Source organism: Aethalodelphis obliquidens, unplaced genomic scaffold (genome assembly GCF_003676395.1).
Source record: "Aethalodelphis obliquidens isolate GAN/ISIS:26980383/991018 unplaced genomic scaffold, ASM367639v1 scaffold42, whole genome shotgun sequence".
In the NCBI taxonomy this organism is placed as follows: domain Eukaryota; kingdom Metazoa; phylum Chordata; class Mammalia; order Artiodactyla; family Delphinidae; genus Aethalodelphis; species Aethalodelphis obliquidens.
Window position 1 is genome coordinate 14379939 of NW_020837986.1, and position 26709 is coordinate 14406647.

Below are 26709 nucleotides of genomic sequence, written 5' to 3' on the forward strand. Positions count from 1 at the left end.
CTGCTTTCGCAGAGGTCACAGATGTTAGCCCCTCTTTCTCGCCGGCCCTGCCCCCTTTGCCTGGCCCATCACATCCTGCCCTGCCATCCCCAGGCTTCAGTTTCCTCATTTTCCCAATGGAAGTAACTTTGTGGCTGTGAGCCTGACGGCCAAGGTTGGCCACTCCTCCTCTGCCTGGCTCCAGCCCCTCCCGTCCCCTCGGGGCCCACACAGGCCCTGACCCCTTGGCTCAAGGCAGAGGGGGTTGTCTTGTTTTTCCTGAGTCGCCAGGCCCAGACTTCCTAGGCTCTTTTCCTCCCTGCAGGAGATTCTGTTGCTTTTCTTCTGGGTCAGGGCTTAGAGTAAGCAGAGTGAGTGGGCAGGGAGCCAGGAGTGGAGAGTGTCAGGGACCAGCGGGCTGTTGAGGAGGAATGCGCTTTTCAACTCCCAGCTCAAGCTGCGATTCCCGGCACAGGCCCGGCTCCGCCAACCTTCCAGCTGGAGCGCTGAGTCCAGTGTGGGCCTGGTGCATGGCGCTGAGAGTCAGGCGCTGGTCCAGTCACAGCTTTGGCGTTCGCTTTCTGAGCCAGTGAGGGAGCTTCTCTAAGCCTCAGTGGCCTCATCAGAAAATGGGGCTCATTGATTCCTCCTTGCAGAGGGGCTGGCGTGGGTGCCTCTGCCACCTGGATGTGGGTGCCTCTCATAAGCTGGGAAGGAGCTGCCAGGGCTCTGGCCTCAGGTTCAGCTACCCCTTTGTGGTTGTCTGTATCTAAACCTTGATCTTGGAAGGATTGTCTACAATGAGGCCCAGTGGATGAGGCTTCCTTATCCTCCCAAGTGTAGGAATTGGGAGTTTGATCAAGAGGAAGTGAAGAGGCACATTTCTTGCAGTCACTCACCTCCCTGCCACCTGTGCAGCAGCCCTTACACAGAGTCGGGTGGTGTGTCCATTTTGCTTGGCAAGTGTCTACTTAGTGCTTGTTATGTGCTGGACACTATTCTAACCTCTATGTATATTAAATCCCACCCTCTGTGGTAGGAGATACTATCAACCCATTTTACAGATGAGGCACATAGAAGTTAAGCAACTTGTCCAAGGACAGACAGCTCATCAAGGGCAAATCCAGGCTGTCTGGGAGTAACTCTCCCAGGCTGCACTTCAAAGCTGGCTTGACTGAAGTGATCATGTGACAGTAACCCCAGCTCCCCTCCCAGCCCCAGCTCCACCTGGGGGAATGGAGTCAAGTGTGTTCTAGATGGAAGGAGGCCTTGCTGGGGTCTCTCCCCATGCAGCAACAGGGTTTCCTGCCTGCGCAACTCTGGTGTATAACTCTGATCCCCAGCAGCCTGGAGGAAAGGAGAGATTGCTCCACCCTTGACAAATGAGTAAACTGAGGCCCAGAGAGGCCAAGCATTACCCACAGCTGGTAAGTGAGGATTTGAATCCAATGGCTAAGCTTTTTCCCTCACCCATCCCCCCATCCCCCATCTCTGGTGGGCAAGGCTGATATTGAAGACAGGGTGACAGGGATAGGACCAGGGTCAGGCAAAGAGGGGAGGAGCAGGTCCAGATGTCCATTGCCACTGCCCATCGCTGGGGGCAGGACAGAAAGTGGCCACATCAGTTCCCAGCACCCGAAAGCCTCGAGAGCAGGGTCAGGCCCAGGGAGGTTGGGTCTGGGCCCTGATGAACACGCTGGTCTCATCTTGGCCACACTCTGCTGACTCTCTGGGTTACAGCCACACCAAACATTTTTCACTCCTTCAAAATCCTTTGCACTTGCCATTCCCTGTGCTTGGAATGTTTTTCCCTTCTCTTCCTTGCCTAGGAACTGCTCATCCACTCTTTAGATCTCAGCTCTGTCCTTCCTCCTGGAGCCGTCCCTCCATCAAGGTTGGGCCCCCTATTATCCACTCCTAGAACAGGTGAGCCCCTCCCTCACAGCATGTATCATGGTTTATCACTACACATGAGAAATTACTAGGTTAGTGTCTCTTCCTCTGCTCCCAAAGGGGAAAGACCAAGTCTTCCTTGCTTACTGCTGAATCCTCATCACCTGCACAGTGCCTAGCGTGTAAACTTGCAGTAAGCATCAGTGGAGGGGATGATGAAGTGCATGGAGGAATGAACACTACCTGGCAAATTAAGTTCAGAACGGTGCATGTGTGCACGTGTGCAGGCCTGTATTTCTGCACATAATCCCAGAGCTTCATAACTGTAAGGACGCATGGATTTTTCATAAGGTTTCTGACATGCTGTGTGTCCTGTCACCACAAGATTGTCCCTGCCAATGACCCTGGGGTGAATGTAGTCGAGTCATTCCTCCACCCAGGGTCAGTGTACTCATCTGTAAACTGGGTGGCATGGAGAGGCAGTCAGTGTAGTGATTAAGAGTGTGAGGTCTGGAGCCAGCTTGCCTGGGTTCAAGCCTACCTCCCTCACTTCCTAGATGTGTGAACTCTCTGGGCCTCAGTTTCCCCACAATAAATGGGGATCATAACAGTCCTCACCTTTTAGGGTATCATGAGGTTCAATGAGTCAATGTTTGTAAAACACGTATGATAGCGCCTGGCACAGAGACAGTCCTGTTTGTGGAGTAGCCACAGCAACACATTCACCCCGGAAGAGAGAAGAAGCAATAACAGCATCTCCCTCTTCCCTGCAGGCAGATGCAGCGCCAGGCATGCTCCCAGACCTCCGCATGCACTAGTTATTTGGGCCTCATAGCAAACTCAGGCATGTGCTCACCATTGTCCCCAGTTTACAGATGGAAAAACTGTGACTCAGGCTTTTCCCACACTTGCAGAGCTATAAATCTCACAGATACAAGGTCGAGTGAACAAAAGCAAATTGTAGAAAGAGATAGACAGTGTGACCACTTATACAGGAAACAAATATACATCGGTTAGGGAGGGACCTGGAGTAGGAGGTCATCAACACAGAATTCACAGTAGCCATCTCTGGTGGGGGAAGGAGGCAGGAGAGGGTGAGGGGCTTAGCTAGGTTGGTAAGGTTTTGTTTCTTAAGCTGGGTTGTGGGGACAAGAAATTTCATCTGATTTTTCTCCCTACCTTTTCATACATCTAAAGCATTTCAGTAAAAATTTCAAATGCATAGAATGAACAGCAAGGAAACTAACCAGGAGGTGGTCAGGCGGTTGGGGGATTTTTTTCCCTCTGCGTCTTCACACACTTCCATATTTCCCAATTTTTGCACACTGAAAATTCGTCAAAAGCTGAGAAAAACAACTAGGCTGCTGGCAAGAGGTAGAGCTGGAGCTGGACCCTAGGTCAGCGTGACCCCGGCCGCCGTATTTACAGCCTCTCCCTAGCTCATCTCTGCGCCTGGGGGACCCATTTACAGTCTCTGCAGAACTTTCACATGGGGGTTCCCCTCAGCTGCTTGGGAGTCACCTTCCATCCTTCAGCCCTACTTGGTAGACCAACGAGTGTTGGACCGGAGTCGGGAGTAAAGGGCCACAAGCCTCCGCCAGCATGAGCTTCTGAGGCTCTGTTCCTCTGTCCAAAGGAAGCCGTTCTGCTTTCAGTCATCTCCTCACCTGCAGACCCCACCAGATCTCTTCATGCTTTACTTCATCTTGTCCTCACCTGAGGTACTTGTTTTCATGCTCCTCACTTGGCAGACGAGGAAACTGAGGCCCAGGGAGGAGAAAAAGGGACCTTCCCAAGATCACACAAGGCGGGGCACAGAGAAGTTGGTGGGGCTCCTGTGCTGACGCCAGGATGGATTGCCCTCCTGTGCCGAGCATCCCAAGCATGTTTTCCACAGCTGGCTTCCCTGGGCTCTGACTCTATGCCGGGCACTGTCTTCAGCCCTGCACGTATATTAATTCATTTAATCTCCACGACAACCCGCAAAGTGGCTTCTACTAGTGTCCTTGTTTCACAGACAAGAAAGCTGAGGCACAGACTGGCAAAGTGATTGAGAACACACACCCAGCAAACAGTAGAGATGTGATTCAAATGGAGTCAGTGGAGCCCCAAGGCCCACGCTCAGTCTCTGTGGGATTCACCCCAGGCCCTGGGCCAAGGATGGAGGTTGTGACAGTGACGACGCCTAGACGGAAGTTCAGGGTTCCCTCAGCTTTCAAGGGCTGCCCCTGATGACTGAGGTGCTCGCTGAATTTACTCCGGCAAAAGAGCCCTAGAGAAGTTCTCTTTGGCTGAGGGCCTCCTGGGAGAAGGGGAAAATCTAGCACCTGTGAGTTTTCCCTCTGATGGCCAAGGGCCTCTCTGTTCCCCAGGCCCCAGCTGGGTACCCAGGGACCAGGTCACAATGGACATGTCTTGTTTATTGTGTTGAGAGCGTGGTTTCTGGCATCAGACAGCCTGAGTGTGAACCTGACCTCACCCTTCCTGGTCTTGTGACCTTGGGCAAGTCACCTCACCTCCTGGTGCCTCGGTTTCCTCATCTGTTAATGGGCAAACAATCTTAGGCTCATTGTGAGAATTCAGTGCAATAATTCCCACAAGGCACATAGGACAGTGTCTGGCGCACAGGAAGTGTTCCATAAATGCTGGCCATAACTCCTGTTCTATTTCTTTATCTTACCCTCTCGCTGGGAGGCAGGATTTTAAATTCCACTTTGCAGAGGAACTACTTGATGCAGGTGGCTTCCCCAGGGCCCACAGCTGGTCGGTGGCCCCCCTGGGACATGACCCCTGACTCAGGCTCCATTCCAGACATTTCAGAGCTGACTCTGGGGTTAAGCAAATGCTCGGAGGCCAGAGTGCGGGCAGAGCTTCAGGCTGAGGGGCAGACCTGGGGCCTGTTTTCTCACATTTCCTGCCCAAGGAGTGAAGGGGAAGGGGTCTGTGTGTATGCCAGCCAGGCCAAGCTCTGGGGCCCGGGAGGAGAGAGCCAGGAGCTGCCCGTATGGGATGGCCTGCTCCTCTGGGGAATCCTGCACGAGGGGCTACACTGCCTCTGCTCCCTGCTCATCCCTACGCCCAGGGCATCTGTGCAATCCATTTCTAGGTTCCCTCCTTGGAACAATAACCCCATTCTTCCAAGAAGGAGATGCTGTTCTCCCCACCCCCTTCCCCAGCCCCAAACACTTTAGAGGAGCCAGCGGTGAGGTTAGGAAATCGAACCTCAAGACATTTTGTTCGGCAACAAAGATTCATTTCTTGTTTGGATAACCGAAGGCTGCAAATGCCAAGAATTTACGGGCAGCCTGGGGAGGCCAGGGCAGCCGGGAGCCCCGGCCAGTTTGGGAGGATCTTGGGCTGGGCCAGGACCCCACGCTGCACTCCCGCTGGATGCACTTTCGATCCTCGTTCAGCCAGGCAAGGCCTCGCGACCGCTGGGCCGAGGGACCGAGTTATTCTGAGGTTTGACGTCAGGGACCTGGAGCGAACAGCAGAGGCTGGGGGGCTCCTGCCCAGCTTCTGACCCTTCCCTGCTTGGCTTTGGGTGCAGAAGGAGAAGAGAAAGAGGCCCCAGCTGAGCCTGGCTGAGGGGTGGGGTGCTAGCCATCGGGCCGGTGTGTCCTGGGTCCTCCAGTGTGGACAGAGCATGTGGACACCGGGGAGGTAGAGGCAGGAGGGATGGATGGTCTAGGGGTGAAGGGAGACCAGAGCAAGAGACTGGGAGAGACTCAGGTAGACGCCAGCCAGACAGGAGAGAGAATAAGAGTGACAGAGGCACCCACGGAGTTAGAGAAAGCGAGTCAGGCCACCGTGAGAGCCCTAGGACAAGAGGCAGACAGACACAGAGACAGAGAGAGGCAGAGACACACAGAGAGATCGGCAGAGAGGGCCAGCAGTTCTCGGTACAGGTAAGAAAGTGGAGGGCTCCACGGTTTCCGGGTTCAGAGTCTGCCCCGCTCTCAGCAGAAGCTTTGCTACCCTCAGGTGCTGGGGGTAGGACGGGAGCCTGGGGACTTGCGTTTCCTCACGCTCCTCATGTGAAGGAACGGGTCTCCTTGGGGGGCACGGGAGAGGGACTTCCTGGCTGGGAGGCCTGGGGCACTGAGGCCATGACAGGACAAGAGTGGGGCTTTATCGAGCACCTGCTATGGGTAGATGCTTTCTGGACGCTGCCTCTCTTGACCCTACATCAAATGTCAGGAGTAGGACCTTTCACTCTCCATCTTGCGGCTGAGGCTCCCAGAGCTAATCTGAGGTGGACCCAGGAGCCAGGCGCTAACCACTGGTATGCACGGCCCAGCGAGGGAAGCCTGCTCTCCAGCTGGCTCTGTCCCACCCACCCCTGTCCCCCCAGCATTCCTGCTGCAGCTCTTCACCCAGATGAAGTGGTGGAGCAGAGCCAACGTGCATCCCGCTGAGCTGATAGCCGGCTCCAGACGTGAGTCATTGGGCAGCGGTTCCAGGAGGAGGGAAGAGGAAGAGGAGACTAATAGAAGGAAGGGGAGGGGAGGGGTGCCTGGAGGGGAGTGAGGACGGGGGAGAGGGAGCGGGGGTGGGCACCCCCATGCACCCTGAGCATAGGCAGGAGGACACCACAGCAGAGTGTTGAAAGAAGAGAGTACGTATTGGGGATTTGGGGATTCTGAGGCAGAAGGGAGCACCCCACTGTCTCAGGTCGGGCTTCCCCCACCTCGTTGACACCCTGCAGAGTTGGAGAAGGAAGCTGGACTTTGGGTCTCGCTGCTGTGCCATTCTGGCAAGTTCCTTCCCCTCTCTGGCCTCAGTTTGCTCGCCTGTATACTGGGAACAGGGAGAGGGGTTGGGGGCATGGGCTGAGCAGGTATTGGCTATGGAGAGCTTGCAACAGGGAGGCTCTTCCCTGTGCCGTCCCAGCTGAACGAATCTTGCTGAGAGCTCAGACTGGGAGGCCAGTCCTCCCCGGTCATCCCTGGTCATCCCTGATGGCGATGGTGATGAGAATATTTTGAAACTCATTTTTTTTCTCTTCTGGGAGATTACAGCAGAAGCCAAAAAGAGGCCCTCAAATTTCAAATACTGTGAGATAAGCCCAGACCAAGAGAATACACAAGAGAAGAGCCAGAGGCAGGTCATGGTCACAGAAGGTAGCAAGCACCCCTGACCAGAGGGAGAGAGATGACTGTTCAGGGGCCTTGTGTCTCTGAGCCGGGGGCCACATGTCTCATCTGGGAGAGGAAGAACTCAAGAAACGCAGGATTTGTGTTTCTTTCCAGGGAGAACTCCTAATAGAAACAGCCAACACTGATTGAGAATTTACTGTGCGCCTGGTGCCGGGCAAAGGACTTCATATACATCACCTTATTAAATATTCATGAAGGTAGATAGTGTTGTCACCACATTTTATAGGTGAGGAAACTGAGGCTCAGAGAGGTGAAGCAACTTGCCTCAAGTCACACAGTCAGAAAGGGGCAGAATGGGTCTCGAATCCCAGAAGCTGGGCTCCAGATCTGGGGCTCTCACATTCCAGGCTATGCTGCTGCCCAGGAGGTGACAGGATCCAGAGGAAAGCGACTGCCAATGGGTCTCACCTTGTGGCAGGCTCCACCGGCACAGGGTGATCTGGCAGTAACCCAAAGACCAAAGGGCAGGAAGGGGGCACTCAACCCAAGGGTACCCAGGAGATGGCACAACAAACCTCTGCTTGGACCCCAACAGAGACCAGGCAGGATTGGGGACCCCCGAGAATACCAGCATGGACAAGTGACACTCCCTGCCCCAAGGTTGCCTGCCACCCTTGGACTGACTTGACGAGGATTGAGCTTCCCCCACCCAGTGGTGCAGAGCTCCAAACAGAGATGATGTTGAGTGGAGTAAAAGCCTACTGAGCTGCTGTATCCCTGCCCAGGTGAGCGACCCCACGTCTTCATATGTTGTAGCCGGGCAGCAGGCTGTGAGTGGTCTCACTGGTCCTCCCAGCCACCCCTTAACATACTGTTCTTCTCTCCACTTTGCAGAAGGGAAAACTGAGCCTTGCTTATCAACCGCCACGTGGCAAGTAAGTGCTGGGGCCGGGATGTGAACTCAGGTCCACCTGATTCCCACGTCAGTACTCTTTAGCCCCATGGTGCTCCATGGTGACCCCTGCCTGGGATTATCAGGCTACGTGGACAGATACCTGGAGAGGACACTCCACTGCCAGATAAAGAGGCAAGTGACCTCCTAACCTGAAAACCATTGGTTTAAATCCATCATTTGGCTCAGCCAATGTTATCCAAGCACTAGACACCCAGGGGAGTCAAAGATGGATGAGAAGGTGAGACCTGGGGGAGAAAAAGCAGGTGGGAGGTGAGAGAAGTGTCCACAGGAGAGGTGACAAGGCCTGAGCCAGGGCAGTGGCCAGGAAGACAGGAGGATAGCCTGAGAAACTGAGGCAACAGGATGGTTGGGACCTGCTGCCTGGGGGTGAGTTGGGGGTGAAGGACTCCCCAGGGCCATAGATGACCTACTGGCTGGGTGGTAATGTCTTCAACAGGACAGGTGGGCAGGGGAGGGAAGAGCTGAGTTTCAGGCAGCTTTGGAGTTGAGATACTGTGAGCCCTCGGAGAGGAGATCAGGAGCCCATCAGATGTTGGTTTGGTGTCACTGGGGGGCAGGTTGGAGACGGTGTTGCTGGAAGTGACAGGGGCAGCCCTGTGGGTTGTGCCACGAAGTGTGAGAGGAAGCAAAGAATGGAGACTGTGTCCTAGGAAACACCAACATTTCAGGGTGGGGAAAGGAGCAGGAGTGGCCTGAGAGATTGGAGGATGCTTGTGCGTCCATGCATTCATCCATTCAACAGACATGAATTGAGCACCTACTATGTGCCAGGCACTGTTCTAGGCCCTGGGAACCCAGTAGTGAACAAAACAGACATGGCTCCTCCCTTCCTGGGGCTCACAGACCAAAAGGAATGCTTTTAAGAACAGGTGGTGGCAGGTGTTAAGGGAGAAAACCAAAGCTGAGTAAAGGGATAGAGAGTGGCAGAAGGATTGTGGCTATTTTAAATGGGGTGGACAGGCAGGGCCTTTCTGAGGAGGTGACATTTAAGCACTAGACCTGAGGTGGGTCAGGAGTGAGCCACAGAAGTGTCTGGGTGAGGGGTGTTCCAGGCTGTAAGGATTTTTGTTCAATAAGAGAATAACTAAAGAGAATGGGAGTCCCAGGAGGGTTTTGAGGAGAGGATCTAGCTTAGGTTTTAACGGGACCCCTCTGTCTGCTGAGTGCAGAATGACCTATGGGGGTCAGGGTGGAAATGGAGCCCAGGGCAGCGGCCATGACGACCATACAGGTAGGAGATGGAGGTGGCTGGTCCTGGGTGGAGGTAGGGAAAGTAGTCGGAGTAGCAGCTGAGGACTGGTTGATGGAGACTGTTTCTAGAAGGATGATATTGGTCAGCAATATTAAATTTGCCAAGAAGTCAAGTAAGATGAAGACTGAGCTGTGGCCATTGGAAGTGGGAAGTGGGAAGTGGGAAGTGGGAGGCTGCTTAGGGAAAGGAGAGAGTGGAGGAGGAAGTGGAGGCAGAGCTTGTGGATTTCTGAGAGACAGGCCAGACGTCAGAGGGTGTGGGGGTTGGAGAAGGGGCTTGTTCTCCTTCCTCCTCATTCTCTGCTTTCTCTTTCTTTTTTAACACAGGAGATACTTGGATGCAATTAAAGACTGAGGGGAAGGAACAGCAGAGAGGGAGGTGTTGTTAGAGACACAGGAGGGCATGGTTGGTTTGAGGAGGTTGAGGGGCTGCAAGGGATGGAACCCGCAGGTAGGGAAGAGTGGCCTTGGCTCATGGAGGAACACTTCCCTCTGAGCCAGAGAAAGGCCCTGGGGACTGATGGGTGCATGGGTGAATCTGCAAGTGTGGGGCAGGCCCCATTTCTCTTTGAAGTAGGAGGTCCATGGTCTGGTGAGATGATGGACAGGGGGTGAAGATGGAGGCCTGAGGAGGAGGTGAGGTTTGGCACGACCCTTATGGGACTGGAAACACCTGCCTGAAGAGACACACACAGATTTCAAGGCAGCAGGGAGCCCCCTGGGTTGGGCTCTGGTGTATGAGGCCAAGAGCTCCCTTGAAGGGGAGTCCAGGGGTGGGATGGTGGCAGCTGGAAGCGCTGCAGGGCAGGAGGGGTGGAGGGCAAAAAGGCAGGGACTATGGGAAGATGGTGAGTGGGGGGCTAGGGAGATAGATGGCCAGGGCAGGAATGAAACAGGAGGTTAAGTGTGTATTCGAGTGTGTGCACAAATCAGCTTGACTAGATACATACAGAGCAACCTCTCCACCTGGGGGATGGACCAACCCAGGGTATGCAGAGGGCAACCCTTTGGAAAACAGGAGGAAACCACCAGAACTTCAGTTTACATGATGTCATATCTTACCTTCTTCTTTTTTTTTTTTTTTTTTGCGGTACGCGGGCCTCTCACTGTTGCGGCCTCTCCCGTTGTGGAGCACAGGCTCCGGACGCACAGGCCCAGTGGCCATGGCCCACGGGCCCAGCCGCTCTGCGGCATGTGGGATCCTCCCGGACCGGGGCACGAACCCGCGTCCCCTGCATCGGCAGGCGGACTCTCAACCACTGCGCCACCAGGGAAGCCCCATATCTTATCTTCTTAAAGTTCCATTTTCATTTGTCTCATACCCTGTACATATTATATTAATATGGGCGCACGTGCATAAATTCTAAATAAATATGCGTGTACTGGGGGAGCGAAGCGTTGTTTGCTGATCGGGCAAATGATCTGAAAAATTTGGAAACCATGGGTAAGGAGGGACTGCTCCCCATCTTGGACACCACAGGATGCCTTTTCTGCCCCCACCCCACCCAGGGCCAAACCTGCCTCGTTCACCTCTGTACTTCAGTGTCTTGCCTGGGGCCTGGCACATGGCGGGTGCTCAGAGTGTCTGCTGAAAGTATGAGGACAGGAGACCCTAGAGTGGCCCTGGCCTTGGGCCAAAATGGCAGTGGAGTCCTCAACTCCTTGATCTCTGCCACGCCATATTCAATTCATCAGCAGAGTCCATTCGCGCCCTCTTCAGAATATACTAGAACCTGACGGCCACACCCCCTCCCCCAGCTCTGTTCTGCTCCACACCTCCATCACTTCTTGCCTGGTGGCTGCAGTGGTCTCTTCTTTGGGCTCCCAGCATTGAATCTTCTCCTACAGTCTATTCTGTTAAAACTAAGTCAGGTGTTTCTCACCTGCTCAAAACCCTGCAATGGCTCCCGTGATGCTCAGAGAAAGAGTCAAAATCCTTCCCAGTGGACTCCAAGGCCCAACATGGTCTGCCCTCCCCTCATCTCTCGGATTTTGTCCCTCACCCCTCTGCTCCTCCTTTCTGCTCCAGCCACACTGGCCACCCTGCTGTTCCCCAGGTAACCCAGCTACATTCCCACCACACAGCCTTTGTACTTACTGATCCCTTTGCCAGGAATGCCCTCCCACCAGATACCTTCCTGGGTTGCCTCATCACTTTGCTTGTTCTCTGGGCTCAAACGCCACCTCCTCCGAGAAGTCCTCTCAGATTATCTGACCTCAAATAGTCACCTCTGGTCATTCCTTGCCTTTTTCCCTTTTTCATTTTGCTTCACCATCTGACAGAATAGATATTTATTGTTCATCTCTTTATTACCTCTTTCTTCCACTAGTCCAGACAGGGATGTACGGTTCTGTTTACTGTTGTATCCCCAGCGCCTAGGATGGGCCTGGACCTTAATCGGATGAATGAATGAATGGCAGTTAGGGAGTCAGGTTTCCAGCTCTGACTCCGCCCAGTCTTGCTGTGTGGCCTCAGGCTCCTCTCTTTCTGGGCCTCATCATCCCAACCCGTACAATTCGGAGACAAAGGACCTATCAGCCTGGCCATCTGTGTCCAGGGCAGGCCTCTGGGGTAGATGTTTCACCTGCTGCTCGCTGCGCACCACCCTCCTGCAGGCCCAACCCTTACCTTCTGCAGCCACTGTGTGTTGTTCTCTAGCATTTTTTCCAGCTGTCGTACCCGCTGGGTCGGCCAGTCCCCTAGGTTCAGTGCGGCTGCCGGGGAGTCCCTCTGGAGGCTGTTGGAGCCCCCGAAGGCCTCGGGCTCCGGCGGGCAGGGCTCAGGCTCGGGCAGCACGAAGGTGTAGCTGCACTGGCCATGCTGGACTCGGTGTGCCCGGCGGCGCCCGCCGGCCTCCTGCCCCCTCCGCTGGGCCACAGTCGTGGTGGCCACAACGAGGAGGAGGCCACTCAGCAGCATGGCTGGCCGAGAAGGCATCCAGAGATGTGATGGCGAGCGGTGTCAGGTCAGAGCCCAGGGGCCGTGCCTGTCCACCGCCTGTCTCCCTGCCCAGTTTGCACCCACCGTGGCCAACAGTGGCCAGTCCCGCCTGCACAGCCGCTGCAGCTGCAAAGCCCTGTTTGGCCAAGCTCCGTCCAGGCGGCTATTTATACTTGCTCCAAATACCACAGCTGCTCTGCTTCCTCCCACCGCCTCAGGCTCCCGCCCCAGACACCCCCTCACCTCTCTTCTTCCCCCTTTCCCTTCCTGCCTCCTCACTCTTGTCCGCACACTGCCGTGTCCCTGCACTGGCTTGCCTGCCTCGCCCCTGAGTCCTTGGATTATCCAGGGGAGGCCTGGCCTCCCTGCCTGAGCGGAGGAAAGAAAACAACGCACACACAAACCCCCAAGCTGCCCGCTTTGGAAAACCAAAGGCAACCGAATTCTCTCTTCCTGTCTCTGTCTCTCTGTGTCTCTCTCTCCAACCTCCCCCCACAGGGAGGCTGGGATCTCAAATTTCAGCCCCCAACGCCTTCCCCTTCTCTCCCCGCTCCACCTTCCCCCCTTTGATTCCCAGTTAGCCTCGGAACACAGTGAAGTGACCTTACAGGGAGCAAAGGGGAGGGGGGCAGATGGGTGAGGCTGGGGAGGAGGCAGCCAGTTCAATCTGTTTCTAGAGACAGAGAACATCCTTGCAAAGCCAGGGAAGTGGGCGCCCCAGCCGGAGCGGCTCCCATCCTCCTTTCTCCCTCAGGGCCTGGAGGGACATTGGGCCTTAAGGTGGCCCTGGCTCCGTTGCTGTGACAGTAATGAGAGATTGTCCTGTCTTGGGGCAGTAGATTTTGGGGAGAAGAGCTTGGGGTGCAGCAGTGCCCGAGTTAGCGGCAGCTGGCTCTAAATCCTCCTGCCCCAACTACTGGCCCTGAGACCTTGGGTGGGCAACTTCACCTCTCTCGGCTTCCATACTCTGGTGTGTCAGCTGGGTAAACCCCATCTCTTGCATGAGGAATGTATATGAGTTCTGCGCGTGGGGACTGAGGAATTTTTGATTTACTTGTTAACTTGTTTACTGATTCAAATCCTGGCTCCACCACTTATCAGCTGTGTGACTTCGGGCAAGTCGCTTAACCTCTCTGTGCTTCCATTTCCTCTCGGTGAACAGAGAGAAATAATACCATGCACTTCACAGGGTGTGAAAATTGAGTTACAGCAATGCTGGCACAAGGTGAGCGCTAAATAAATGTTTTTGGTTGTTGCTGTCATCAGTGTCACAGTTATTATGTACCTCCCCTCCCCCACCCTGCTGGAATGTAAACACCACAGGGGCCAGGATTTGTCCTTGGGGGACCTGGTTGCTGGACAGAAGGTGCCCAGGAGTTGGTTGGGCCCTTCCTGTGTGGGCTGCCTTCTGGCTTTCTCTGCTTGTTTTCCCAGAGTGGGGGCTTATCCGGCTGTTTGGTATTGTTTTTTTCCCTTTGTCTTCCCAAATCCTGACGGCGTTTTGAAGTGGGCAGGCTGCTTGGGACAGCAGCAAAGTAGGGGCTCATCCGGGGGACTGAGAACATGAAACCAGGTGTGTGAGGCTTTGGCAGGAAAAGGAAAGGCAGCTGGTCATCAGCCACCAGCATTCACGGAGCCCTGCTTGCCCACCTCTGCCTCCACTGTCTCCACTGTAAAGGGGGTCACACCACCTCTGCCCTTGCAAGAAAGAAGAATGTTAATGTAAGTCACGAGTTTATCACAGTGCTGGGCGCAGATGAGCCCAGAGTAAGGGCAGCTAGCGTTAAGATTGTGTAGGTTGAGCCTCGAGATAATCTCAGTAAGGCCAGCATTATTATCGTCCCCATTTTGCAGAGGAGAAAACTGAAACCCAGAGAAGGAAAGTGAATTGTCCAAAGTCACACAGCCTGGAGGGGCTTGACCCGGAAGTGGCAAAGGTGGGCAGGCTCAACAACCATGCTGGCCCCAGAGCCCATCCCACTTCCTCCCACGTACCTGTCAAGGCAGTGTGTGAGGACGCCTGCCGCTCGGCCTCAGCCTCTTCATCTGTGCACTGGAGGGAGCATTAACACCTCCTCGTGGGCACCGATATGACAAGGGAAGCTCCTGGCACAGGCAATGCATTTAATCCTATTGATTGAAAGAAAGAATGAATGTTAATTTCTACCACCCCCTAGGGCTTAATTAAATAGACATGGGCCCCATAATTGCACTAACACAGAACGCCTCTCTGCACAGAAGAGCAAATAGGATTGTCTGTTCACAGGAGAGATGCCGGTAGAATCAAAAGAACAGCCCTGGAAAGCCTGGGAGATGGTCCTGCCAACCTCTGCACCTTCATTGTAGCACCTCCTTCTCACCTCAGGACCTTTGCATATGCTGCTTTCTCTGTCCAGAACACTGCTGTCCACATGCCCTCACCCCCACCTTTCCTCAGTGTTCCAGTTACTGTGGCTGCCAGAAAATGACCCCAACACTTAGTGGTTTAAAACAAAAATAACCATGTAGTATCTCTCAGGGTTTCTGTGGGTCAGGAATTCAGGAGCAGCTCAGCTGGACAGTCTGTTCCATTCTCTCATGAAGTTGAAATCAGATGGTGGCTGCAAAGACACATGTCCTCGGAGAGCCAGGTGGAAGTTACATCGCCTTTTATGACCTAGCCGCGCAAGGCATTCAGAGGAAGCTCTGCCTTCTGCTATTGGATGGGGTCTGCCCAGGTTCAAGGCAGGAATGTAGACACCATCCCTTGATGGAGGAGTGTCATCGTCACGAGAGGAGCTTGCAGGATGGGAAGTGCGTTAGTGTAGCCGCCTCTGGGAAATGCTACAGGCCGGAGAACTGACACATGATTACACGGCCCCCTCAGCCCTGTTGAAACCAGACCCGCCCCTCTTGGAGCCCTACCCCTTCATCTTAACCCTCCTCAAGGTGCTCAGAGGTTAATTACTTGTGTAATTAGTTCTCTCCCTCTGTTCCCAGCATTTGATATACAGTATGTTCTCAGTAAATAAATATCTGTCAGATGAATGAATGAATGAGTGAGCGAATGAATGCTTGAGCCAGGCTCTCTCTGTCGGACTGATGAGGGGCAGGAGGTGGGATGCCGTGGAGCTGCCATGGGGCTGTGGCACCAGGGCAAGTCCCAGCTGGCACAACGCTGGGAGGCCTCGGGCAGATCACCATTTGGGGCCGAAGCTACCTCCTCCTCAGTCGGAGGGCGGAGGGCGTAAACAGGCTCCACCAGGTCTCCTGAGATCTCGCAGAGGAGAGCTCTAGGGAAAGTTTACAAACTGTCAGGCCGCTGAGAATCTTCGAACACAGGGCCTCAGGACCAGTGTCGGAGGTAGTCTGGGCATAGGTCTAGCCAGGAGACGGAGGTTTCACAAAGTGGCCTCTTGGCATTCTGGGAAATGGGAACCAGCCAGTTCCACGAGAAGCAGCAAGTGCCCAGGGGGCAGCAGGCAGGGGGAGCCGGTGCCTAGACCCAGAGAGGAAACTGGAAAGAGGCCATCTGGGGTCGGTTAGCGAGCTCAGGGAGCCTAGAGGCAACACTGAACTTTGGACCTGAAGGGTCTTTGGTAACCAGCGTGCTCTGTGCTGTGGCCCCGAATTCCCTTCTGAGCACCAGACCCATACTGTATATCCCATTCGCCTTCTGGACGTGACCTCGTAGGTCTCAAACGGAACTCCTCATTTTCTCCTCCCCTACTCCACTCCAGATGAACTTCTGGATTATTCCATCCCTGGGAATTGCCCCACCTTGACCAGGCTCCTGGACCAGAAACCTGGAAGCAGGGCCGGCCAGGTTCATGGGTGTGTGACCTCTGTAGTCATACAGGGCCCCACGCTTAGAAGGGTCCCACACTTGGTTTAATGCTCTGCTGTCACCATCTTTAGATTCTTAATAAGTTCTGAACAAAGGGTCCAGCCCTTTCATTCTGCACTGGGCCCCTCAAATTATGTAGCCGGTCCTGCCAGGGAGACACAAGGCCCCACCACCCCCCTAACCCCACCTGCCATCCAATCAGACCTGTTCTGCCAACATGATCCTTTAAATATTTCTCCCTTCTGCCCCTCTTCACTGTTCTGGGCATACTGGAGCCAGCCTGTCTGGGTTGGAATTCTGGCTTTCCCATCTCCCAAATGTATGGTCTAGGCCAATTTGCTTAACCTGTTTGTACCTCAGTTTTCTCTTCTGTCAAATGGGGTTGATACTGGCAATTACCTGGTAGGGCTGTTAAAAGGATTAAAAAGCTTATCCCTGTAAAGGCTTAACACAGAGTCTGGCACATACAGTCTGGCTCAATAAATGGCAGTGCGATGATGTCATCATTCCCCCCACTGTCACTCTTTTAGCCCAGTGTCTTCATCCCTTGCCAAACAGCCTCAGAACTGAACTCCTGTTAATCCACCTTTGATGCTGCAGTCAGTGATTTTTCGAAGACACAAATCCAGCTCTTGACTCCTTTGCTTAAGACCCTTCAGTTTTAAACTCCAAATTCTTTACATGGTTTATAAATCTCTGCAGGATCTGGCCTCCAGCCTCACCGCTCTTATCCTAGGACTTGGTACCTTGTGATGAAGAATTGGTTTTAATTTCCAACACTCTGTCTGCCATCTTCAGCCTCAGTTCCTTGGTTTTTGTAGTCACTCTGCTTGGACAATCCTCCTCGCATTTATTCACTGGCTTCCTTCTACCTGTCTTCTGGGTCTTATCTCAGGCATCACCTTCTCTGGGAAGCCTTCCCCGTCAGCCTCCCTCCTTTGGTGGAAATAGGCCCTCTTCCTCTGGGACCCCAGGGCCCCCTGCCTGTGCTTCCCCATCAAAGCTCTCACCCTGTATTATAAAGCCTTGTTTGCATGCCTTTATCCCCCTCTGGTCTGAAAACTCTTTCAGGGCATCAGCCACACTTTCCATTTCTGTGTCTGTTGCCTCTCCTAAGGTCAACTTCATAGTAAGTTCTCAAGAGTGTTGAATGAATGGTCTCCACTTTGGTGTGGGGACTGGAGCTGCAGCCCCAAGGTGGAGACTAAGGAAATCACCCTTTCCAGGGCAAGGGAAGCAGGAAGTTTCTGTTTGGGGTATTTCAAGTATCTTGCCTCCAAATACTTAAAACAACCCCTCTACCCCTAGTTTATTTTCCCTTTGCTGGCCTGCTCTTGCCGTGGAGCCAGAACGTGAAGAAGATATTCATATCCTTCTAGAGACTTTCGCTTTTGCTCAAATGTCTTGTGCAAAAAGAGAACTTATTGGCCGATGTAACTGAAAAGTGTAGGGGTATCTGGCTTCAGGCATAGCCTGGATCCAGGTGCTCAGTTGATATTAGGAATTCTTTTTCCCCTTTTTCTCTAGCTCTAAGCTCTTAGAGCTAGAGGGTAGCTCTAATCTATCAACTTAGCCACCCCCCCAGAAATGGAGTACCCCTTTCCTGACAACTCTTGGGAAAGTTCTGGCTTGGGCCACATGGGCCTTCCTGAACCAAGTACTGTAGCCAGAGGGTTGAGGTACTCTGGTAGGTCAGGCTGGGCCATGTGTCTCATGGGTCAACCTCATGGGACCCAAAGGGATTGAGGGAAGGGTAGGGTGGCTCTCAAGGAAACCTGGGGTAGAGAGACCAGAAGGGAGATGGATGTTGATGGGCACAGACCACCTGCCCACTGCTTCCCCATCTTAGTCACTCACCACGTGAACTGGCTTCCTGCCCCCCGCCCCCAGCCAGGGGAGCCTTGGCATAACCAGGGATACCACGGGTTCTCACCTCACATTTAGCTCATGAGGCGACTTGCCCCAAGTCACACACTGGGGTCGATTCTCCTGGAAGTATGGCTCTTTCTGCTCCGGGGAACAAAGGTGGGGAAAACAGGATCATTCTTGGAGAGTCACTTACTGATTTTGGATCCAAAGAAGAGGATTTAGTCACAAGTCTGAGTCTGCTACTCCTGGCTTCATCTCCACAATCCAGCACTTCCCCGCCCGCCTCCCTTTTCAGCTTCCTACATTTCAACACCCAGGGTGATAATTGAGGGTTGCAAGTGGGCAGCCTGACGTGACCCAAGCCTCTTGTTCTCTACTCTCCACATCCCTGAGAACTTGGCCTGGCATCTGCTAGGGCTGCTGATTGCAACGGGGCGAGTCTTGGCAGGAAGCTCTGGGGTTGCTGACCACCAGGGGGATGGTCTGTCAGTGTCCCCAGGAGGCCAAGGGGGAGAGCTTTGGAGCAGGAATCATGGTGCCTCCCGTGAGACCTTCCACTCAAGACAAGTCTGTCAAATGTTCCCTGCCTCTGCTTTCCGCCACCCCAAACCTAGAGCCACAGCACAGCTGATGGATCGGGAGGGCCCAGGCTAGGTATTGAGGTCACTCCTGTGACCCACACCTATCAATTAAGAGCTCCCCACTCATGGTACTGAATCTTGATTCCATTTTAGTAGGTGAGACTTGGTTTCTTCATCTATATAATGAGCGAGCCGTCCCTCATTAGCAAGGTGATTTGGGGGGGCGTGGCTTCCGGTTCCCAGGGTTGTGTAATAAAACACCCAACACTTAGTGGTTAAAAGCAATGGCAACGCCTATTTTACTCATACACGTGCAGTTTGGGCCAGATTTATCAGGGACAGCTTGACATGACTCCATTCGACATCAGCTGGGTCAGCTTGAAGGCTAGAGCCTGGAATCACCTGACAGCTCATCCATTCGTGTAGCTGAGACCTCAGCTGGGGCTGTCAGCCCTAAAGACTACGTACGGCCTCCACATGTCGGGGGGCGGGGTGGTCCTCACGACGTGGTGGCTGGCTGTCCAGGGGGAGCGTCTCAAGAGAGTCAGGCAGAAGGCATATGACCTTTACGACCTAGCCTCATGAATCATGCAAGGCCAGCTCTCAAAGTCCCATCCAAGTCCAAGAAGCAAGGGAATAGACTACCTCTTAATGGAGAGTGGCAAAGCTTTGGAAGAGCACGTGGGGCGGGAGATGTGGCCATTTTTGGAAAATATAATCTGCCACAGAAGGGCAGGATGAGAAAATGCCATTTAAGTGTTTAGCGCAAAAGTGCTTAATAGTTGGTAGCTGTTATTATTATCCCTGCCATTATGGGAAAGATCCAGCATCTCTTTGCGTGAAAATGTCCTTCAGCCCTTCTAATGGCTAAAGGTGCAGCAGGAAGTGGGATTATTTCCATCGGGGCCGCCAGAAAAATTGGCCCAGAAATGCTCTGGGATTTGTCCAAAGCCACCCAGCGTATCAGCACCCAGTCCAGTCCCAGCCAGATGGGCCTTGGACAGAGCTCTCTCTGCTGTTAGCGACACTTGCCTCTCCCTGGGGTATCCCCTCTGGCCTCGGCTTCCCCTCTGAACAATGGCAGGCCTGACTCTGCTACCCCAGAGTTTGAGGGGACCAGGGTGGAGGACACGCACCTCTTAGCTGTGCCACTCAGCCTGGGCCACTATCCGTATCCATCCTTTCTCAGGCCTGGGGAGCCCCACTGCCTCTGAGCCCACGCCTGGCACTCGCTGCAGGACGTGAAGAGTGAGGCTGCCAGGTCGAAGGGCAGATCTATTTTGGAACCTGGCACCCCCCGGAGGCCCAGGGGAGCCTGTGACCCAGAGAACCAACAGGCCCCTCTGTATTTTGTTTGTTTTTATTAAACGAGCACAGTATGTCCCTCATAGAAAAGTCAGAAAATACATACTTAGCAAGAGGGAAAAAAAATACATGTTGCCTCTGCTCTCACCAGCCAAAGGCAAAACCACAGCTAACATTTTGGAGTATTTTTCCCCCAATCATTTCTCTCTACATACAGACACGTATATTTTGGGGTGGTTTTCTAGCAATCCCCCAAAACAAAATATCTTCCAGAACCTCAAAGGAACATTTCTAAGCCATTTAAAAATTTGTTTTACTTACATTGGTGTTACTTTGTGAAAAACAAAGTATAAAAAATGCACAGGGTAATATAATACAACCCCATATACCCATCACTCGTAATGGGCACCTGTCCACATTTTGCAAATTTTCCCAGATTTTTTTAAAGAAATGAAATATTGTTACAGGTTAAGTTGGCATCCCTTACATCCTCCTCCCCAGTCTCATTTTCTCTTCTCCCTGCCCACAGGTCCATATGTATGTAACCATAAATAATGATACTATTTCTGTGTTTCCAAAACTCAAACATATGCTATTAAGCTGTAAGCAATGTCCTGCGCACACACCATGTTTTCCAGATCTCTACAAATTTCACAGATAGATCCCGTGACTGGGGTCATCTTCTTTTCACTGCTGCGCAGCATTGCATCAATAATCACACTACTCTTTATTTATTCAGCCTCTGTGGATGGACATTTGGGCTGACTCAATTCTTCTGTAGTTCCTAACGAGTTCTGTGGCTTTCTTATACACTAGCCCTGTACCATGAGTACGCGTTTCTCTAGGGTATTAATGGAGGGGTGCTCCTCCTGGGATGTGGGGTATGTGCATTGCCAGCCTGAGTAGATTTCCAGTCTGTGCTTCCAAGAGGCTGCACTGAGGTACCACCCACCAGCAGGCAGGAGAGTCTCTGCTGCTCAGCACTCCTGCCATCCCTTGGTATCGTCAGGCTTTACTTTTGTGGCAATCTGATGCCTGTGAAATCAACGTGAAATTATGTACACGTAATTTTATAGCCTGTGTTTCCTACTTAACACTCTATGTATTATGAAGTACTTTCTACAGCAGAAGGTTCTTCTATAAGCACATGTTTAATGGTGGCGTGAGCCTCCACTGTTGTAGCCAAGGTTTTCTTAATTCATCCTCCGTTGTTGGACACTGGGCTTTGTTTTGGGGTAGATTGCAAAACTGGCCACAGATTCCAGTCCCTGTAAGCACGCTTCTTTGCAATGTGACTTCCCAGCTCCTCCCTTTAAAAGGTGGAGTCTATGTTACCACTCCTCGAAGCTGGCTTTGGTCATGGGACTTGCTTTGGCCAATGGGACCCCTTCAAATGTGAGGCTCCAAAGCTTGAAAGAGACTATGCCCTGGGGCTTGCTCTCTCACTCACCTGGAATCCTGGGACCACAGTGTGAGTGAGCCCCAGCTAGCCTGCTGGATGATGATGGACATGTGGTCAAATCATCCTATCACCTCAGCTGACATTGAAGCAACCCCCAGATGAGTGAGGCCATCCTTGACCACCAGGCCAGCTGAAGACATCCTAGACCACACATCTCAGACCAGAAGAATTGTCCAGTTGACTCACAGAAAGGTGGGGATAGTAAATATTTGTTGTGTTAAGCCACTGAATTTGGGAATGATTTGTGAGATACTAAAAGCTGATGCAGATCCAGTCAGGTTTCCCCTTTGCTCAGCTCATTAAGGCTGTGTATGTTAGGCAGGTTGCTGAGTCTCAATTCCTCTTCAGTAAAATGGGGGTCAATATCTATCCCTCAAAGTCGCTGTGAGGATTGAATGAGATGGTGCATGTCAGGATCACCCAGTGAGGACTTGGTACCTGACAGGTCCTCTTTCGTGTCCTGGTGGTCTTAGACTTGTGACTTTTCTTAGGTCCCCTTTGTTCTCCCTGCTGCCCCTCTTTACCCAAAACTTCCTCATCCTTGCAGGTTTTCTGGAGGATATGGCTATCTAAACGTAAAGGCAAACGTGATAATTTAAGTATTTGATGATCACTTAAGTAAACATCCCTAGTGCTAGATTTCCAGGTCTCTTCTCCTTCCAGGACACTCCTTCTTGAAGTTATGCATGGCCACGTGACTTGTTTTGACCACAGAATGTGACTGGACACTTTTAAGAACCACTGTGGGATTCTCTGCTTCCTTTCCTTATTGCAGAGAAACTGAAGCCTTGTGTTAAGACAGCAGCAACATCAAATGGTCAAAATTCGTGGTCCCAGTGAGGTTTCCATGAGCTTACCTGATGATCCCCATTGGGGACAAGAAGGAGGAGAAAGACAGGAAAAACCTTTGTTGTATTGTGCTGTTTGTTATGACAGCATAACAACTATTTTAGGCTGACCTGTGTCCCTCAAAATATATGTTGAAGTCCTAACCCCAGTACCTCAAAATGTGACCTTATTTGGAAAAAGGGGCATTGCAGAGGTAATTAGTTAAGATGAGGTCATACTGGAGTAGGGTGGGCCCTTAATCCAATATGCCTGGTGTCCTCATAAGAAGATGATGTGAAGATACTGTTACCAAATGGAATTCAGGTCCGCTAGCCCCTGGGCAGCAAAGTCAATCTATTGACACTAGGTTGTGGTGAAGGAAAGTACAGTGTTTACTGCAGGGCGCAAAGCAAGGAGAATGGGCAGTGCATGCTCAAAAGATCCGAACTCCCCACTGGCTTTTAGGGAAGGGTTTTTAAAGGCAACATTTGGGGTGAGGGTTGCAGGAATCTGAATCATCAACCTTCTGTTTCCAACCAGTCTGGGGTCAGCATGTAGTCACCATCTTCCACCTGGGTGGGGGTCTTCAGATTGTTATGTACATCCCTTGAGGAGGAACTAGGACTCTGTTTTATCACTGAACCATTGTTTGAGCTATCATCACTTTTCTTGCTTGCCTTGTTTGTTTCTGCACTCCCTCTCTTCCCTAATTATTAACCGAATGTGTCTGCTCTTTGGAACTCAGGGAAGGCCTAGGAGACTAAAGCCTTTTTTCCACAAATAAGAAACGGGGAACACAGAGGGGCTTTTGTACTTGCAAAGGCCCCACACAGGGTCCTTCTCAGCTTCGATACCAGGGCAGAACACCACGTGGAGGTGGAGACAGAGATTGTAGTGAGGCAGATGCCAGCCAAGGAATGCCAAGGATTGATGGCCATCACTGGAAACCAGAGGCTAGGAAGGATCTACCCAGAGTCTCTGAGGAAACATGGCCCTGCTGATACCTTGATTTCTAGCTTCCAGAGCTGTGAGAAAATCCATTTCTGTTGTTTGAAGCCACCAGGTTTGCTGTCCTTTGTTATGGCAGCCCCAGGAAATGAATTCACCAACTTACACTATCTAATACAACAGTCAATGAAGGTTCCCTCTTGCAGTCATCACAGTGTCTGTTTAGTGAGATTTTCTGTACACCAGGCACATTGCTCAGTGCTCCACATATTATTTATTTTCCTATTTATTTTATTTACCACATGCTTACTGTATGCCCAGCACTTCTCTCTAGGCAACAAGGAAGGACTGTGAACAAAACGGCCCCTCCTCACAGAGCTGGCTGACTAGGGGGATGTGTGTGTGGCTTTTCCAAGGAGATGGCATTTGTAGAGACGGGAAGGAGGCTCCACAGGTCCAGCTTTGGGGTTTAGAGGCCCTCTGCCTGGACTCCTCTTCCAGAAGGGGAATAAGAAACTGTAGCAAGTTCGTGGGCTGAAAAACCAAGGAGCTATTAAAAGTGAGGTTGTTGGAAAGATCCATGATATATTAAGTTACAAAAACAACTTCAGCCAAGATTTCTAAGGACGCCAAAAGCATGAATCATAAGAGAATAGATTGATAAATTGACAAAACAGTGTGGTATTGGCACAAAAACAGACATACAGATAAGAGACTGATAAATTGAACATCATTAAAGTTAATTGCTTTTATTCCTCTAAGACACGATTAAAATAATGAAAAGGCAAGTCACAGATGAGGAGAAAATATTTGCAAAACAAATATCTGATAAAGGATTTATATCCAGGGTATATAAAGAAATCTCAAAACTCAAGAATAAAAAAACAAACAACCCCCCAAAAATATGGGCTACAGTTTTGAACAAAAACCCTCAATGAAGAAAGAGACACAAATGGCAAATAAGCACATGAAAAGTCATTAGGGAAATGCAAATTAAAGCCACGGTGAGACGCCACTACATAGTCACCAAATGACTACAATCAAAAAGACTGACAACAGATGCTGGTGAAGGTGCAGAGCAATTGGAACTCCCATTCATTGCTGGTGGGAATGCAAACTGGTACGGCCACTTTGGAAGACAAGCCGGCAGTTTCTCATAAAGTTAAACATATACTTACCGTGCAACTCAGCAATTCTCTGCTTAGGTGTTTATCCAAAGGGAATGAAAACAAATGCCTACACATACGTATTCAAATATTCCTATGAATAATATTATTCGTAATTAAAAATTACCCCCAAATGAAAACAACCAAATGTCACAATTTGTGAATGGATAAACAAATTGTAGTACATGCAAACAGTGGAGTACTACTTAGCAACGAAAAGGAATGAATTATGTAGAAAAACATAGATGAATCTCAGAAGCATTATTCCAAGTGAAGGAAGTCAAAACCACAAAAGAATTCATAGTGAGTCCATTCATATGGAGCTCTAGCAAAGACAAATCTAACCTATAGCTACAGAAAGCAGATGAGTGGTTGCCTGGGCTGGGGCCTGAAAGGTAGAGATTGACTGGGAAGGAACGTCACAAAGGAACATTTTAGGGTGATGGAGGTGCTCTATTGTGGATCGGAGTGGTAGCTACCCAGGTGTACAAATTTGTTAAAACACAACAAACTATAAACATAGATGTGTGAATTTTATTGTATGCAAATTATACCTTAATGAAGCTGATTAAAATGATAACAGGTCGTGTCAGTAGGAAGACGCTTGACTCTTGGTGATCACCAAGGTGCTGGAACACTGCCTGCCTCTGAAACAAAGTGCAAGGCACTGTACCTCATCAGTAAATGGGAATCACCACCTGCCTCATTGTGTGATCCCTTGTGAGGATTGGAAATGATGCAGGAAAAGAGCCCCAAAGACCATAGTAAGTGATGGTGAAGATTGTTACCTCTAATAAACATAAGGATGGGTGAGTTTCCTTAAGGAGCTTAAGCATCCTCTCCCCATCTACTAAGAATTCATCCATCCATGCCTGCACCCATGCCTCCATCTGTCCATTCATCCATCCATCCACTCGTCCATCTAATACATATCTATTGAGCACTTGCTACCTGCCTAGAACTACGCTTGGCCCTGTGGATTCAGGAACAAACAAGGAGAAATGCTATCGTTGTTGGTTTATATTTTAGTGCAAGAAAGTGATGCCAAGCCAAAAATAGACAGAAAATGAATCCTTTTGTGACGAACGCTGGGAAGGAGGCTCCAGGGAACCCCGGGCCAGTGTAACAGGGTCTCAACCTAGTCAGGGTCGGGAAATGCAGCCTTGCAAAGGCACATTTGAGTCGGGCTAGAGGGTGGTGAGGAGTTGCTCAGGCATGGGGTCGGGAGGCTCCTTCCGGCAGAAGGCACGGCAGGGGCAAAAGTCTGACACAGGGAAGAAGGCGTGAAGAAGGGAGACCTCCCTCGTATGTGTGTCAGGAAGATCTGGGCTCCAAATGAGAATGGAATGGCCCCTCGGTCACTTCATCCCCCTGCAGGGCTGGGATCTGGCCGGGCGGGCAGGGTGGCTGCTCTCCATCTTTCTGTCCAGTAACTTCCCCACCCCACCCCCACCTACCACAGGAGCAGGGGGAGTCAGAGCCAGGAAGGTGCTGGGGACCTCAGGGAGGCCCGATAGGGCTACGGGTTGGGCTCAAATCTGGACCAGGTACATAGGCTGGCACGGGAATGGGAGAGCTGGTGGCAGGACCCCGCCAGGCCTGGGATGCCCCGGGTAGGGAGGAAGTGTGTCTGCAGGAGAGGAGGGAGTGTGGCATGATGCCATGGTTTTGAGCTCAGCTTTACAGACAGAGCTGGGTTCGAGTTCCATCTCTTCCACTATAATTATGAGACAGTGCGAAAGTCATTTCATGTCTCTGAGCCTCCAATTCCTCCTCTGAAGAAGAGAATAATAGAAAAACAGAGAAGTTAGTAATACTATCTCCTTGGCCAGCACAGAGAGGCAGCAGAGCATAGGCCTGTGATCTCATCACATCTGCCCTGCTGACCAGCTGTGTGACCTTAGCCAAGATCCTTTACCTCTCTGTGCCTCTGTAAGATAAAGTTAGAGACCAGGAGTTGTTCCCAACATCTATATCCCTCTTCTTCATCAATTATACAAACTGTGAATTTTAGCTGGGCTAAAGATGGAATTTCCCAGCCTCCCTTGTGATTAAATTCTGGCCAATGAGATCTAAGCCAAGGTTTGTATAACGTCTGGGGTAGGGATGGGGCTCTTTTCTTCTCCTGCCCTTTTTCTCCTTCTTGCTGTCTAGAATGCAGATGTGATGGCTGGAGCTGGAGCACCCATCCTGGACCATGAGCTGAACATGGGAATTGAGGCCACATATGGCAGAGCAGCAGATAGAAGGAGCCTGGGTTCCAGACCTGACTGTCTTCCCCTGGCTGGTAACTGAGATAGAAACAAACTTCTCTGTTGATTAAGCCAAACCACTCCAAGTGCTGTAGTTTCTACCTCATGGAGGTCTTGAGAAGACGAAATGAATGAATACACATGAAACAGTCAGGACAGAGGTTGGCACAGCATACGCTCCAGAAAGTGCTGTGTTACAGATATCACCTCTCAGCAATGCAGGGAAGAGTGAAGGAGCTAGTGAGAGCCACGTGCCTGGCACATCCCATCAGTAAGCCTCTGCATGAACGATAGCTGGTATTGTTGTTGTTGACGTTATTTCATTATCATTGC

At 51.5% G+C, this 26709-nt stretch overlaps 1 protein-coding gene across 1 annotated transcript in view; it reads right to left on the bottom strand.

The window, feature by feature from the left end:
- Positions 1–13365, bottom strand: part of ANGPT4 (angiopoietin 4) — a 47596-nt gene extending 34231 nt beyond the window's left edge. Inside the window, exon 1 of the mRNA XM_027078677.1 lies at positions 11828–13365. Coding sequence (XP_026934478.1) covers positions 11828–12136 — 309 coding nt within the window. The 5' untranslated portion in view covers positions 12137–13365. The remainder of the gene's footprint in view (positions 1–11827) is intronic.
- Positions 13366–26709: the final 13344 nt, after the last annotated feature.